Source organism: Curcuma longa, chromosome 8 (genome assembly GCF_044706935.1).
Source record: "Curcuma longa cultivar G26 ecotype Majalengka, Jawa Barat chromosome 8, ITB_CL_G26_1.1, whole genome shotgun sequence".
Taxonomy (NCBI): Eukaryota; Viridiplantae; Streptophyta; class Magnoliopsida; order Zingiberales; family Zingiberaceae; genus Curcuma; species Curcuma longa.
The window spans coordinates 592,448-606,253 of NC_133868.1; the positions used below are offsets into that span (position 1 = coordinate 592,448).

Sequence of the window (13,806 nt, forward strand, 5' to 3'; positions counted from 1 at the left end):
AAATTGAAAACCATCTTACATAATCTATAGGATTAACTGTTTGATAAACTAGAAATGGATGAGATGGAATTAGACACGTTAAAACTTAACTTAATTTTTAACTTAATTAATTTTTAAACTTAACTCAATTAATTTAACTTAACTAATTTTTAAACTTAATTAAATTTTAAACTTAACTCAATTAATTTAACTTAACTAATTTTTAAACTTAATTATTAAACTTAACTTTAATTAAACTTGACTAATTTAATTTAAAATTCAATTCCAATGAATCCTGACCTAACTTAATCCGAGCGCCCAGATATAAATCTAGGCATCCTGAATCTCTTCCCGAACACCGTCTACAGTTTCATGTTGGCGTCCCGATTTTTAGAATCCAGGTGCCCCCCACTGCACGAAATCTAGGCGTCCCGATTAGAATCTAGGCACCTGGATCACATCTATATAGGCGCTTGAGACCTAGGTTTCCAAGTGGCCCAAAACCTACTTCCAACCTCTAAAAACCTTTTTCCCCCACCACCGTCAAGGTTTTTAGATCGTCAATTCTTTATTTTTCGACCCAATACGCCTAGATAAGTCCCTGAATGATCCTAAAGTGAATTAGATTATTTTGTCTGAGTTAAAATCTTAATTTATGCATTAGGATTAAGAGTATGACCACGGAGGCTGGGACTTCTAGTACCCGTAGTACAGATCCTAGATTCTTTTATGAGGAGCATAAGATTAGATTTGCATCATTGACATTTGTACTTCTGCATTCTTGATATTTATATAGGATATTTTTCATATGTTCATGCATACCTTCCATGGAAGTCGTAGAGTATTACGGCTTAGAAAGGCTAGTATATTGTACTAGCCCGGTTAACACAGGTTTGTGTGCCGAGCTGTACAATAACTTAGTTCAGATCGATAATCTGACTTACTCCACTCGAGTTGTAGGGAGAGATTCATCCTATCTCCCACTATGATTAGAGAGCACTTAGGACTTAGATATTCATCATGTCTATTTACCTGTTATCCTCTTATGGATGGATCTTTTGGTGATCCCTACTCATATACCACATTAGACATCATACATTCATATTTTTGGGAGAGGAGAGGGTCCCTACAGTGACTCAGTTTCCATTAGTCAGACTCAGAGTACAGGACTATGTTTTGTACAGAGTTTTAGTGACTTGCATTCTGCCCTTGACCACCGGGATATCGCGATGATGCGACCATTTCATACATTTATTTTATATGTACTATATCATAGGCTAGATATAGATATTAGTTTACATATGTTCCATGCCATCATCTTTTCATCTAGTGTCATCACTAGCCGGAGGGTACATATACTCTACTGCTACATTTTGACCTCACTTCTAGCATCTCTTAGGTTTGACATCACTTCAGGTGAAGTCAAACCAGCTAGTGAGTTTGACATGTTAGGAATTAGGAATTTTTCTTTAGCTGGGGTCCATATAGATGAAGATGAGATTGTCTTGAAAACGAGAGAACCAACCTCAACTATAACCGACAGCCTAGGACGAGAATGACGACATCGACCTAGCTGACCTCCTACAAATCCCTCCACCTCCACCTTCATCTCCTATCACTCTAGAGCAGAAAGTGATCAGACTCGAGGAGTCGATCACCAGTCTGCATGAGTTAGTCACTAGTCTGCATGAGTAAGCCATCAGTTTGCACGAGTCAGTTGCCACCTAACAACAGACTGTGGCTAGTCAGTTTGAGAGTCAGAAGGAGCGGAGTAGGGCTAAACACACTGAGATGATGGATATGCTCAGATCTTGGGGTATGGGCCACCCTTATCCACTACTCCAGTAGACCCCATTAGTCCTAGTTGTTGCTGTATTTTGACTTTGCTTATTCAGTGTTAACTTAAACTAATTTACTATTTAGTGCATTAACCTAACCTGCCTTATCTTATGTTGATTGCAGTTGTTTTTTCATGTAATTAGAAATGCGTTTGGTAGGCTAAGGAAAATTTTTTCAAAATTAATTTTTTTTTCTAAATAATTTTTTCAAAACTTATGATTTTCAAATCTACTATTACCTAGTTTTCAAAATATTTTCAAAATTATACTTGTCTTTGAAAAAAATTAATTTTAAATTTTTGATTTCAAAATTAAAAGTAAAAATTGGACTTAGCCTAAGCACTCCTAGTAGAGATTATGCATCTATAGACTTAGATTACTGCATTTCACAAAGCACAGTAGATAACTTGCTTGTGTATTGTGAAACCTAAAATGATGTGAGATGCATATAATAAAAGTTTGGGTTTCCGATGCATATGTTCGTGCATCAAACCAAAACTTAGGCTAAAAACAAAAAACATGGATCAAGTTAAGTGTTTCTGCTTAGTGAAGGCTAGCTGGAATAATACACTTAAACTTGACTAACTTGGTCAAACTGCTATCTTCTGATAATCAGTCAATACCAGTAAGTTAGACATGTGCTTAAATGATGAATTTTTTTTCTGTCTAAGTATTTTTATGTATTATATATATGACATGCTTGGACTCGAACCCAATTTTTTGTGTAATTGAAATTTTATGGTTTCAAACTTTTTTAGAAAACACCCTTAAATTTTTAATAATTTTTTTGATTACGTCAATGGGAGAGAGTATGGTCAAGTTAAATTAAAAAATATGGTCCTAAAAAATATAGTCAAAATTCCAAAATTAACTTGGAAAGACTTGGAAAATGACTTGGAAATTGCATTGAAATTTTTTTCTAAATATTACCTTAGAATTTTTTCAAAATGTTTTTTTTACTGAAAATTTTTAAAATTGAGTTCAAAATTATTTCGATGTTTGCAAAATATTTTTCAAAAGGTTAAACATGACTTGGATGGTGTTTTACCTAATCAACAAAAAAAAGAAAAAACCATGACAAGTTCAGGGGGAGAAAGAAAAATTTTTTCTTTAAAAATATTTTTCTAAGTAGACCTTAACTTCAGAGAGAGAATTCTGTGTCAAGGGGGAGTCAGAATTTTAATTTTTAAATTCTTGTTATTGACTGTGATGACATTCTGTTAAAGCAAATGTTTTATTTAATTTGGAACCTACGTTGCTATAATAAAAAAGGGAGAGATTGTTAGTGCTGGGAGCACCAGATGATTAAACTTGAGTTTTGATAATAATAAAGGGTTCAAGTTAAGTTTGAGAAGTGGACTAATCAGATGAATTAAATGTGTAGGTAGCACAGGAAAGTCCTAGTTGTGGCTAGGCAAAAGAAGTCCTGATATGGAGGATTAGACAAGGAAGATCTGGTTTGGAGGACTGGGCAAGGAATACCTGGTCTGGAGGATTGGATAAAGAAGACTTGGTTTGGAGGACTGGGCAAGGAAGTCCTGGTCTGGAGGACTAGGCAGGAAGACTTGGCAGATCAGAGCACCAGGCAGAAAGTCTAGGCAGGTTTGGAGGACCGGACGTCTAGTAGTGAAAGACCTGGGGGCCGAGGATCAAAGCTGAGCAAAAGTCCAATGGGTCTGGAGGATGGTTGGCAAATGGTAACTTCTCTCGAGTGGAATGAGTGAAGATGCATTCTCGGTAAGGGAAACAGTAGGCGGGGATCAAAGCTGAGCAAAAGTCCAATGGGTCTGGAGGATTTGGTTGGCAAAAGGTAACTTCTCTCGAGTGGAATGAGTGAAAATGCGTTCCCGGTAAGGGAAACAGTAGGCATCGGTTTGATTTAGGATTTCACTGGAAACCTAAAGTCAAGATCAAACAGTTTGCAAAAACTATTTTCCTTCCTGTTATTTTGTTTCTGGACTAACTTGTAATGTAGGAAAGGAGGGGGCTGAAACTTTGTGTTCCTGGCGTCCTTATCTGGATCCAGGTGACCAGACAGTCTAGATGCCCAGAAGGGATCCAGGAGATCGGACATCAGCCGAATGGGCCAGCGAGGCTGATGAGGTGGCAGATTACCAGTGATCGGGATATCTCAGCCTCCAAGTGCCCGGATCTGGATAAGGCGTTGCGGAGTCAACGTTGATTCGACAACCTCCATGTCAGCATTCAGGCGCTCGGAAGGAATACAAGCGCCCGGAAGATGCCGAATCAGTGTCGAAAGTGGATCGACGGGATGACGTGGAGGCGTCCGAAAGGACTTCCAGGCGCTCGGATCAGGCTTTATAAGCAGCTGCGAAGGGAAACCCTAACATCAACTTAATACGCTTTTATGACGACTTTCTGCACGCAAACAGCCGATCCAATACGCCGTCGTAATACCGAGGAACTGCATCGACAACTACAAGCCTAATCATCTCAGTTGGTAACTTTGTTGCTTTTTGTAGTTAAAAGATTAGGACGATATAAGTTTATCGATCCTAACATATTTTATAAAGTGACAAATTCCTTCTTGTGAGAGGGGAGTTTCTATAGTGAATTGTCCATTGGAAATTATCACGGATCGTGGGCCTTAGAATAGCAGCCTGTGACTGTGAACCAAGTAAAAACAAAAGTGTTCCTATTTATTCTTTCCATCGCACTTTCTGTTTTCGCATACTTTCGTTTTACTCACGAATTGTTCAAAGAGTGAAAAAGCGATAAAGTGCTATTCACCCCCCTCTTCTAGCGCTCCAACTCGATCTTACATAATCAACAAATCATAATGGATTATATTCATACGGTGGCAATCCACTTTGTGAATAAGTTGCGCTAGATGGATTTGATATTTAAACGAATGTATCTCATTGGAAATGCTTTTTGTTTTTCTTTTATAAGTACTTTGTTGTCAGTCTTAGCAGTTTTTGTGTGCAAAAATTATTAATCTGAAAATGTTATACAATTGATACTTTCACCTCTTCCTTAATTGGACATTAGTTGTTGGTTTTGGGTATATTCACTTTTGGTTATTTTTGGTGCAGGAAGGAGACAATCTCAGTCGTAAAAACTTATTATTCACTATCTTCCTATGTTGCACAGTAATAGGCATTGCACTAATGTGCTTCCTGTCAAAAAGAAATGATAAAGAAAGCAATCCTGCACCATATTCATCCTTTGGATCTGTCTTGAAATATGTTGTTTCTCCTCTACTTGACAAACAAATGCTTCTGATCATTCCTCTTATTGTTTATTCTGGCTTACAACAAGCATTTGTGTGGTAATTAGTACACTGCCCTTTTATTATTGTCAAACACAATATAATCTATTGTCCAAGCTACTAGTACTGAACTTATTTGTACTTTTTTCAGTGCTGAATTTACAAACAAAGTTGTGACACCAGCATTAGGCATCTCTGGTGTTGGTGGCGCTATGGCTATCTATGGGGCCGCTGATGCCATAGTAAGTGCTTGGTTTTTAAGGCATAATCTTCTTTAAATTTATGGGGAATCAATTTATTATCAGTAAATTCTATTAAGTTTTGTCAATTTAAGTTACAGGTGTGAGGATGAAGGGAGATGAAAGAAAATTTTGGTTAATGTAATTAAAAGTGATCGAAAATATCTATAATATTGTTAATGATATAAACTTGCACAGATGCCAAGAAAGACAGAGACCTCAATAAAGATATATGACTAATGTAGTTGATATGATTTAGTTGGCACGTTGGGACTAACTACTACATTATGACTTTCTCTAGCCACCAATTGATGATTCCTTTCATCACCTATAAGATGCACAATTCTGTAGAATTTGTCTTTGCACCTACCCTCAAGTTGGAGAAAAAAAGCATTCTTTGAGGCCTAAAGCCATGTAGTTTTTCTAGAATTGATCCCACTACCTACAAAACTCTCTAGAATTTGGGTCAATTCTGGAAAACTACATTGCTTGTCAACACTGCAGTAATTGCCACCCTCCCCTTGCAAGAAGTGGAGCCACCACCTCCCTTTAATCAAAGATTCACCAAGTCCTCACCTTCAACTTTTGTATTATCAGCTTGTAGATCTTGATTATGTATACTTTCTCTTTTGCTCTCCTTTGAGATTTGCTCTGTTCCATCTATTATGCTGGTTGAGACAAGATACTTATTCAGTACCACATGATGATACCTCTCCATGTCCAGTAGCACAACTACAAGACCATGCTGCCAATACAGTATCAGGTTAAGTCTGGACGGAGAATATGTTCTGACCTTGCTGATAATTCTTGATCTACACAATAAACCATGGATAGTAGTAATTCTTTATTTTTTTTTCTAATAACTGTACTCATCGATGTTAACATTCTTATCTTTTCTATCTTGAAATTTTGTACATATTTCCTTACAATCTAGCAATCTGATCAGTTGTTCGCCTAGAAGTGATGTATCATTTTGTTAATGGGTAATTGGGAATACTGCCTAGACAAAACATCTAACATTGTGTTATGACGATCATCTATGTGCTAAATTGTCATACTTATTGGTACTTTGTCTTATCCCCTCTACTCTCTCTCCTCTTTCTATTTTTGCCTGTTTTTATTATCTCCTTTTCTATCTAGTGTGTCCAAATTGAACTTAGGATCCCATGTGATGTAGTTTCTTTTATGTGGTTAATGGATCGATTAACTTTTGGAATACATATTGAATTTCTTGAAAGTCTCCTCAGTGCCCTCTTCCACTGTTTCTATAGGGGTTTTTTGACTAGTCAGATATAATAGAAATATCCACATCATAGGCACAAAGATCTAATGGGATATTCCTTGCTCACCAAGATGCCCTTGTGGGAGGCCAAAGACCATGTAAATGATGCCTACATAGCACATGAAGGCACTGCACAAACATCTTATGAATATATTGATTTTATCTAAATGTGGTACGAGTTTTGGCTATAGAAAATAGATCTCTTTATTTGTGATGTAGAAATATATGTTCAGGCAAAGCAGCAACCTTGTGCAACTTTTACAAGAAACATTGTGCAACCTTTATTGTAGGTCTACTCCACTAGTGGTTAGGTGAAGAAAATAAATGTCTAGTGTAACAAATGTTTTTACAACTTTGAAACATTATGTATGTGTAATACATTTGTTATTTCGCATAAAACCAAATGTTCTCTTAGTTTTTTTATTTGGATTTTTTTTAGTGTTCACTTGCCGCTGGGAAACTTACATCTGGTTTCTATTCTATCACTTTGCTTGTGTATGGAGGAGCTTCTCTTCATATCATTGTCATCCTGTGGCTTCTTTTGGGATACAGGTTTATTTTCTGTACTAATTAGGTCATTTTTGTGTATCTAATTGTTGCTAGATATTGTGTTATGGATGTCTGAATATTGATACTTTTTTGCTTATAACAGTTTAACAAGTGGAGTGGTTGGCTACATATATCCACTTTTAATGTCTATTTTTTGGGGCATTGGAAATGGAGTGTTTAACACACAGCTAAGTGCATTACTTGGTATACTCTATAAACACGAGAAGGTATTATATGTTCTCTTAGCTTATGTTTGGCATGCCAAAATATATTTGTTTTTCTATATTATTTTATATTGACAACTAGAAAACATTTTATTCTAAGCATCTCGTTGTTGACATTAGATTTCTTTCTTAATGGTCACTTAGATAATGATGCGGGAATAGAACAACAATATTAGTCTTTTTATTGTTTTTGTCGAGTTAGGATTTTGAAGGTATTTTTGTCATTGCAATGTTAAGAGTCTTGAGTCTATTTAAACACATGTTAGTTGTTTTAGGGTTTTTAGTTTTGATCAATAAAAATTTACAGTCACATTGTTTCTTCCCAAATGTCGAATTTGGTTGCCTATTTCCTGATATTCTATCGAATCAACAGGTTTTAGAAGATTGTTTCTGGTATTTATGCGCGAATCAATGGAATCAATAATTATTCGCTATATCAGTTTTTATTATTCTCGATATTCATGTTTGAATCAACGAGATCAATAGTTATCTACTGCATCAGTTGGTATCAGAGGAGGTTGATCTTGTGGAGTCAGCCGCTATCTTCTTTTTCGGAAACTACGAGTTTTGCTTTCCTATTTTCTGGTATTCTGCTGAATCCATAGGTTGTAGAAGATTTTTTCGATATTTGTACGTGAATCAATGGATTCAATAGCTTTCCACTGCATCACACCGAGAAGACAATGCATCGACAACACTTTGATGATGATATGATCAACAATTCGACGGCGAATTTTCTCCACCATGGGGAGAATGATACGAGAATAGAAGAGCAATTTTAGCTTTATTATTATTATTATTTATTTTTTTATTTGGGAAGAAACGACATGACCGTAAATTCTTATTGATCAAAAATTAAAAATCCTAAAATAATTAAACATGTGTTTAAATAGACTTTTTTTATTATTTTTGTCGAATTATGATTTTTAGGGTATTTTTATCTTTGCAATGTTAGAGTCTTGAATCTATTTAAACATTGCTTTAGGGTTTTATTTTTTGATTAATAAGAATTTACGGCTGTGCCGTTTCTTCTTAAACATCGAGTTTGGTGTCTATCGCCTGACATTTTATTGAATCAATATGTTTTAGAAGATTATTTTCGATATTCGTGCGCGAATCAACGGAATCAATAATTATCTGTTATATCAGTTTTATTGTTCTCGGTATTCATGTTCGAATCAACGGGATCAGTAGTTATCCACTGCATTAAATATCCTCTTGGCTATGTTCTTGTTTGAGTGATTTATTTAGAATTATATTAGTATTTTTTTTATGTTCCTTATAATTACTCAGTAATCTTCATTCTACATACTAGTTATCTGTCAGTTATAGACAAAAGAATGCCTTCCTCTTCCTGAAAATTCAAGGGAATGCAAATCTTTAATTCAAATGCTGTGCTTCATGTTTGGTTGTTTGATAATTCATGTTTCTCAAACTATGCCCAAGAGAGAAGATAACAGAACTAGAAACAAAATCACACTTTGTGAAGCTTACAGAATTTCATTTTTTTCCATTTCAAAGGAATACCTTACCTTATGTTGTTGTATGGTCATGATTCATGATACCATTTCAATCCAAGCTTGACCAAGCACTATTCTTGAAATCATCACTTTAATGTCCTTTAAAGATTTGTGATGTTCACTCAATATACTAAACTATTCTAACTTGCAAGAAATTGACCAAAGAATCCAGATAAACTCACATATATCTGACCAAAAAATATCAAGATTTTGATGCTTTGGGAATGTTTGTGGGGGTAAAATAATAGGCTAGGAAGTAGAACAGAAAACAAGCAATAGAAAAGTGTGGAGGGACATGGCGGTGGATGAGGCTTCAGTTGGTTGTCAGTCACTTCGAGGAGGTGGAGGAAGAGGAGTACATGGTAGAGGTGGAGGTGGAGTCGTTAGAGGAAGTGACAAATGAAGAAGTTTATATGGAGGTTGTTGGCATCGCCAATGTTAGAGAAGCCATGACATTTGCCCATGTTTTGTAGGGTCTTAAAGGTTAACACTCTAATGCCAAGGAGATCGAAAGATTGTGTGGAAGATGGACCGAGAGGAGTCATGTTGGTGTCGATGTTGCAACATCTCAATACGGAAGTAGAATGACAAATTCTGGCCATGCCAACTAACACAACTCAAGATTTTATTCCTGGATGATGCAAAGGGCTAGTTGACAAGCAAACCATATGGCTAATGGAATGCTTGCGTATGAATTGGTTTTGGGGTCAATTCTAGCCCATTTATCTTCTATGCATATGGTTACAATGCTAGTTTTAGAACAAATTCCTGGAGTGGATAAAATATCTCTCAAATTATAGGCGAGGGTAACACTTGAATAGTATGCTTTCTCCCTTTCTCCTGATGTTATGATGTGATCATATAACTCATGAAATTATTTGCATTTCTTGCTTTTTATGAACCTAATGGTGTGAACATTGTACGATAGCTATCAAATTCCACTTAAATGAATATAGCGTTAGAGTTGAGGTACCTTAGTATGACTTGCTGGTTTAGGTTGTAAAGAGGAAATTATGAGTGCAAATCGGTAGATGGCAAGGTTTAAAAGATTGAGTCATGCCGAGGTTTCGATCTCGGACCGGAGCGATACAATTTTGGTACCGTATCGTGTCATGCTAGTATAGTTTCGGTATTTTTAAAATATAAAATATATTAACTAAAAATAAAAATTTAATCTAAATATTTAAAAATAAAATATTTTTTTAAAAAAATAATAGGATAATTTTATTAGACTTTAATTAAGTCTATTTAAATTATCCTAACTATAGCTTGGAGTTGATTAAAATTATTAACCTATGTGATTATTAAAACCTAAGTTTTAAAAAAAATTCGAATTCTGTGATTGCGACCGAGGCATGCACGACCCACGCGACGCCTTTGGAGGCATCGCCAGACCTGGGCGACGCCTCCGGACAGTATCCCGAGCGTGAACATTGGTGCCGGTTGGTTGGCGGAACGAAAAATTTCGCTGATATCGAGTGAAACAGCTTGAGATCCTTAGTAGATTGTACTTTCTACTTCTATATACAATGCCATTTGAAAATTCAGGTCAATTTTAGGACTTGTTTTAAATTTTAGGTTTAATATTTTACTAGTCTAGTAAATTTTTAAAAAAGTTGAGCATATTTCTTATAGTAAATAGACCTATTTTATTAAATTGATATTTATTTTTGTTTATAAATGAGGTTTGGATCCCTCGTATAATTCATTGTTTCATTAAATAATTTTTTTTCCTTCAATTTTAAGTACTATATGTGAGATGGTTCTTAGTGTTATATTAGGTGACATTAGAGTTGAATTTCTTATTCAGTTCAACTTATTTCATCCACTATTATCTTTTACTAATCCTAGTCTTTCTAATTTTTCAAACAACCATCTTTTATCATTTGTGCCAACCCTTAATTCAACATTTTGATTGATCACCCTCTTGCTATCAATGGTTTGAAATTTTATATCATGTCAGGTGAAACAGTCAAAATGTATTGTTCCGGTAAATTACCGAAACTCAATATTATTCAACACTGACAATATCTTTTTCCTTTGCTTGGTCTGCTTCTTCCTTCAACCTCCAATCAATCATCGCTACCCTGTATCAAAACGTCGACATAATATTGAAATAGTATCATTCCAGTCAAAAATTGAATCCCTAGCATGATTCAAGATTTTGAACCTTACTGTCACCTATCATTGCCTCATTCATGGCCACCGATGAGACAAACCTACCACTGAAGTCTCCACCAATAGTCTTACGTGAGAGTAACATGTGAGGGAACTCAAGAATAGTGCATAAACTAGCACATTCTCCCAGCTATATTCCTCTTGTGTCATTGTTTATCTTCTAGAGCACAGACCTTTTGAATATACCCACACCTTTTGCTAGATCAACACTTAGCAATGCCACTCTCCCATTGCCCAAGTGCTTCTTATGTCACCCATGCCGAAAACTTCTCCATGGTAGATCCACACCTCCCATGACGAGGCAAGGAGAATATGTTGATTCTTCTAAGAAAGAAACTTATAACTTGACCTTCACTATCTCTTCTACTTTTACTCATTGAACTTTTATAAGAATTTGTTGTTTCGTCTCTTGCTCTGTTGCATGCAACTGTTGAATGTATCGATGACTTCTACATCCACTGCCCTTATGCACGAGATAAACAATCGACATCTTTGTGATTCATTCCACCTTTTCAATTACCTCTTCGCCATCAACTAGATGCCAAAAATCATACAACCCATGTAGTTATTTGTTGAAACCATACCTTGCCCTCATTTGTGCCTCTTTACTCCACCATCATAATTCTTGATCCACTGTTGCAAGATGCGATGAACCCCTGATGCCAACCAATACCATCCATCCCATCCCACTTGTACCTCCCCCCCCGGTCCTCTATTTGCCTCTATTTTTATTCATCACCGTTCCCCTTTACTGTTGGTTATCAATTAGCTACAAACTTGCAGTTTCTTGTCCGACCAGGTTTTGGTAGGTGGCAACCTCCCTTTATTTGATCAATTGAGGAAGGAGGATTCTTTGTCCCTTTCCTTCTATTTATGTGGAAGAGAAGGTTGTCTTCTATTCACAAAGAAATAGATTTAGTTTCTCTTCAAGGTAAGATTACAAAAGAGACAAACTCTTTAAACGATTGATCAAGTCCAATTTCAATAGTGGAACTTGGTTCACATAATTCCATAAATTGCAATCTATCATCCTAAAATTGCCATGTTTATTTAGTTGGTCAATTTAATTTTTTTTACATTTAATTAGTTTTTCTTATGTTCCTATTCTCATTCATTAAGAAAACCTTCTTCTAATTATTTAACCGTCATAATTTAGAATGAAAAAATCATATAGCTAGTCTTTTGTTAAGCTTAAACCATTATTAATCACATTTTTGTTTCTAGAATAAATACATCATATGGAAACTTTTCTTATGTATTTCATACACATGATGTTAGTATGCTTAGATTAACATAATGAGAGAAAATACAACGAATCACAAAATACATGGTAGTTGAAGATTTTAAGATTGAGTTTTATACCAACTACATTCATATGGAAGACGAGCTTAGATTCATAGGAACTAAATTGGGCTATTGTCATATACACATAATTCCATGAACAAGATGAACTCTTGTCCACAATAAATTACCTTATGTTTATATTTAAAGAAAAAGTATATCACTTTCTTAAAATAATAATTGATGTAGGACTACACATTGTTAAGGCAAATGCCTCTAGTTTAATTGATGATTAAATCCTAATTCATTTCTTGATTGGTTTGTTAAAACAAAAGTTTGTTTTGATCATATTGAACACTCATTTCAAATACACACACACTAATTGAGTGGCTAAGAAATTTTGACAAGGTTTTCAAGCTAACTTTAATTGATTTGGACATTCTTTTTGTGGTTTAAAATACAAAATAAACTTAAAGAAAATACGAAGTAAAGTTAAAGAAATTTTCCTAAACACTTTACCTATAAAAATTCAATTACAAACTTATAAATCTAAAACAATCATTCCAAAATTTGGTAGAATAAAAAAAAGGACAGTCTGGTGCACGAAGCTCCCATCAATGTAAAGTCCTTAGGAATGGTTTATTATATGTAATCTTATCCTGCTTTGCAAGAGGTTGTTTCCGAGACTCAAATCCGTGACCTCTAGGTCAGATGACAATAACTTTACCATTACTCCAAATCTCCTCTTCAAATTTGGTAGAATACAATTAAAATTTTAATTTACATAGACATTATGGTATTAAGGAAAAACTTTGATGGAGATGATATTGATTTATTAGTAAATTTAGGCCAGAAATTAAAAATGAAGCTAAATAGTTTGGTATGCTTCAATAGAGGAAGCTTATTATGTTAGAATTAGCCCTTAGTGTCAATTCGGATTGAGTTGGACTCGAGTTGGACTCAAGTCAACTCAGATTGTGTGAGACTCGAGTTGGACTCAAGTCACACAAGCCAATTCGAATTTATAAAAAAAAAGGATTATCATGCATGAGATGCATGATCTTCCTTAAAAGAAGAGAAAGATTATCATGCATGAGATGCATGATCTTCATTAAAAGAAGAGAAAGATCTTCATGCATGAGATGCATGGGAGTTAATAAAATATTAATTCCTTAGATCACTAAAAGCCAAAAAACCCTTCATCCTTCATATCCCATGGTGGGATATAAAAAGGGGTGAGAGGCTCTTGATGAAGGGGTTGTTGGATGCTCTTGCTCTCCCTCTTCTTCTTCTCTTCTACCACCTTGGCCGAACCCTATCTTGTGGCTAGCACCACAGTTTGGTTCTTCTCCATCTCAGTGTTCGTGTGGATACCGTGGAGGCGCGAACACACTGATCGTGCTGAGATCCGTGAACCTTTGAAGGCAAGAGTTGCTGTCGGGATTGCGAAGGGCTCGCATCAAAGGTAACCTCGATTCTAGTAG

At 35.4% G+C, this 13,806-nt stretch overlaps 1 protein-coding gene across 2 annotated transcripts in view; it reads left to right on the plus strand.

Annotated features, from left to right (window-relative positions):
• The window catches only part of LOC141833300 (UNC93-like protein 3), a 63,837-nt gene that overhangs the window by 26,508 nt on the left and 23,523 nt on the right, over positions 1 to 13,806 (plus strand). For both annotated transcript variants that reach the window (XM_074720704.1, XM_074720705.1), the window contains exons 6-9: positions 4,874 to 5,109; positions 5,201 to 5,291; positions 7,010 to 7,122; positions 7,223 to 7,346. In XM_074720704.1, coding sequence (XP_074576805.1) covers positions 4,874 to 5,109; positions 5,201 to 5,291; positions 7,010 to 7,122; positions 7,223 to 7,346 — 564 coding nt within the window. The remainder of the gene's footprint in view (positions 1 to 4,873; positions 5,110 to 5,200; positions 5,292 to 7,009; positions 7,123 to 7,222; positions 7,347 to 13,806) is intronic.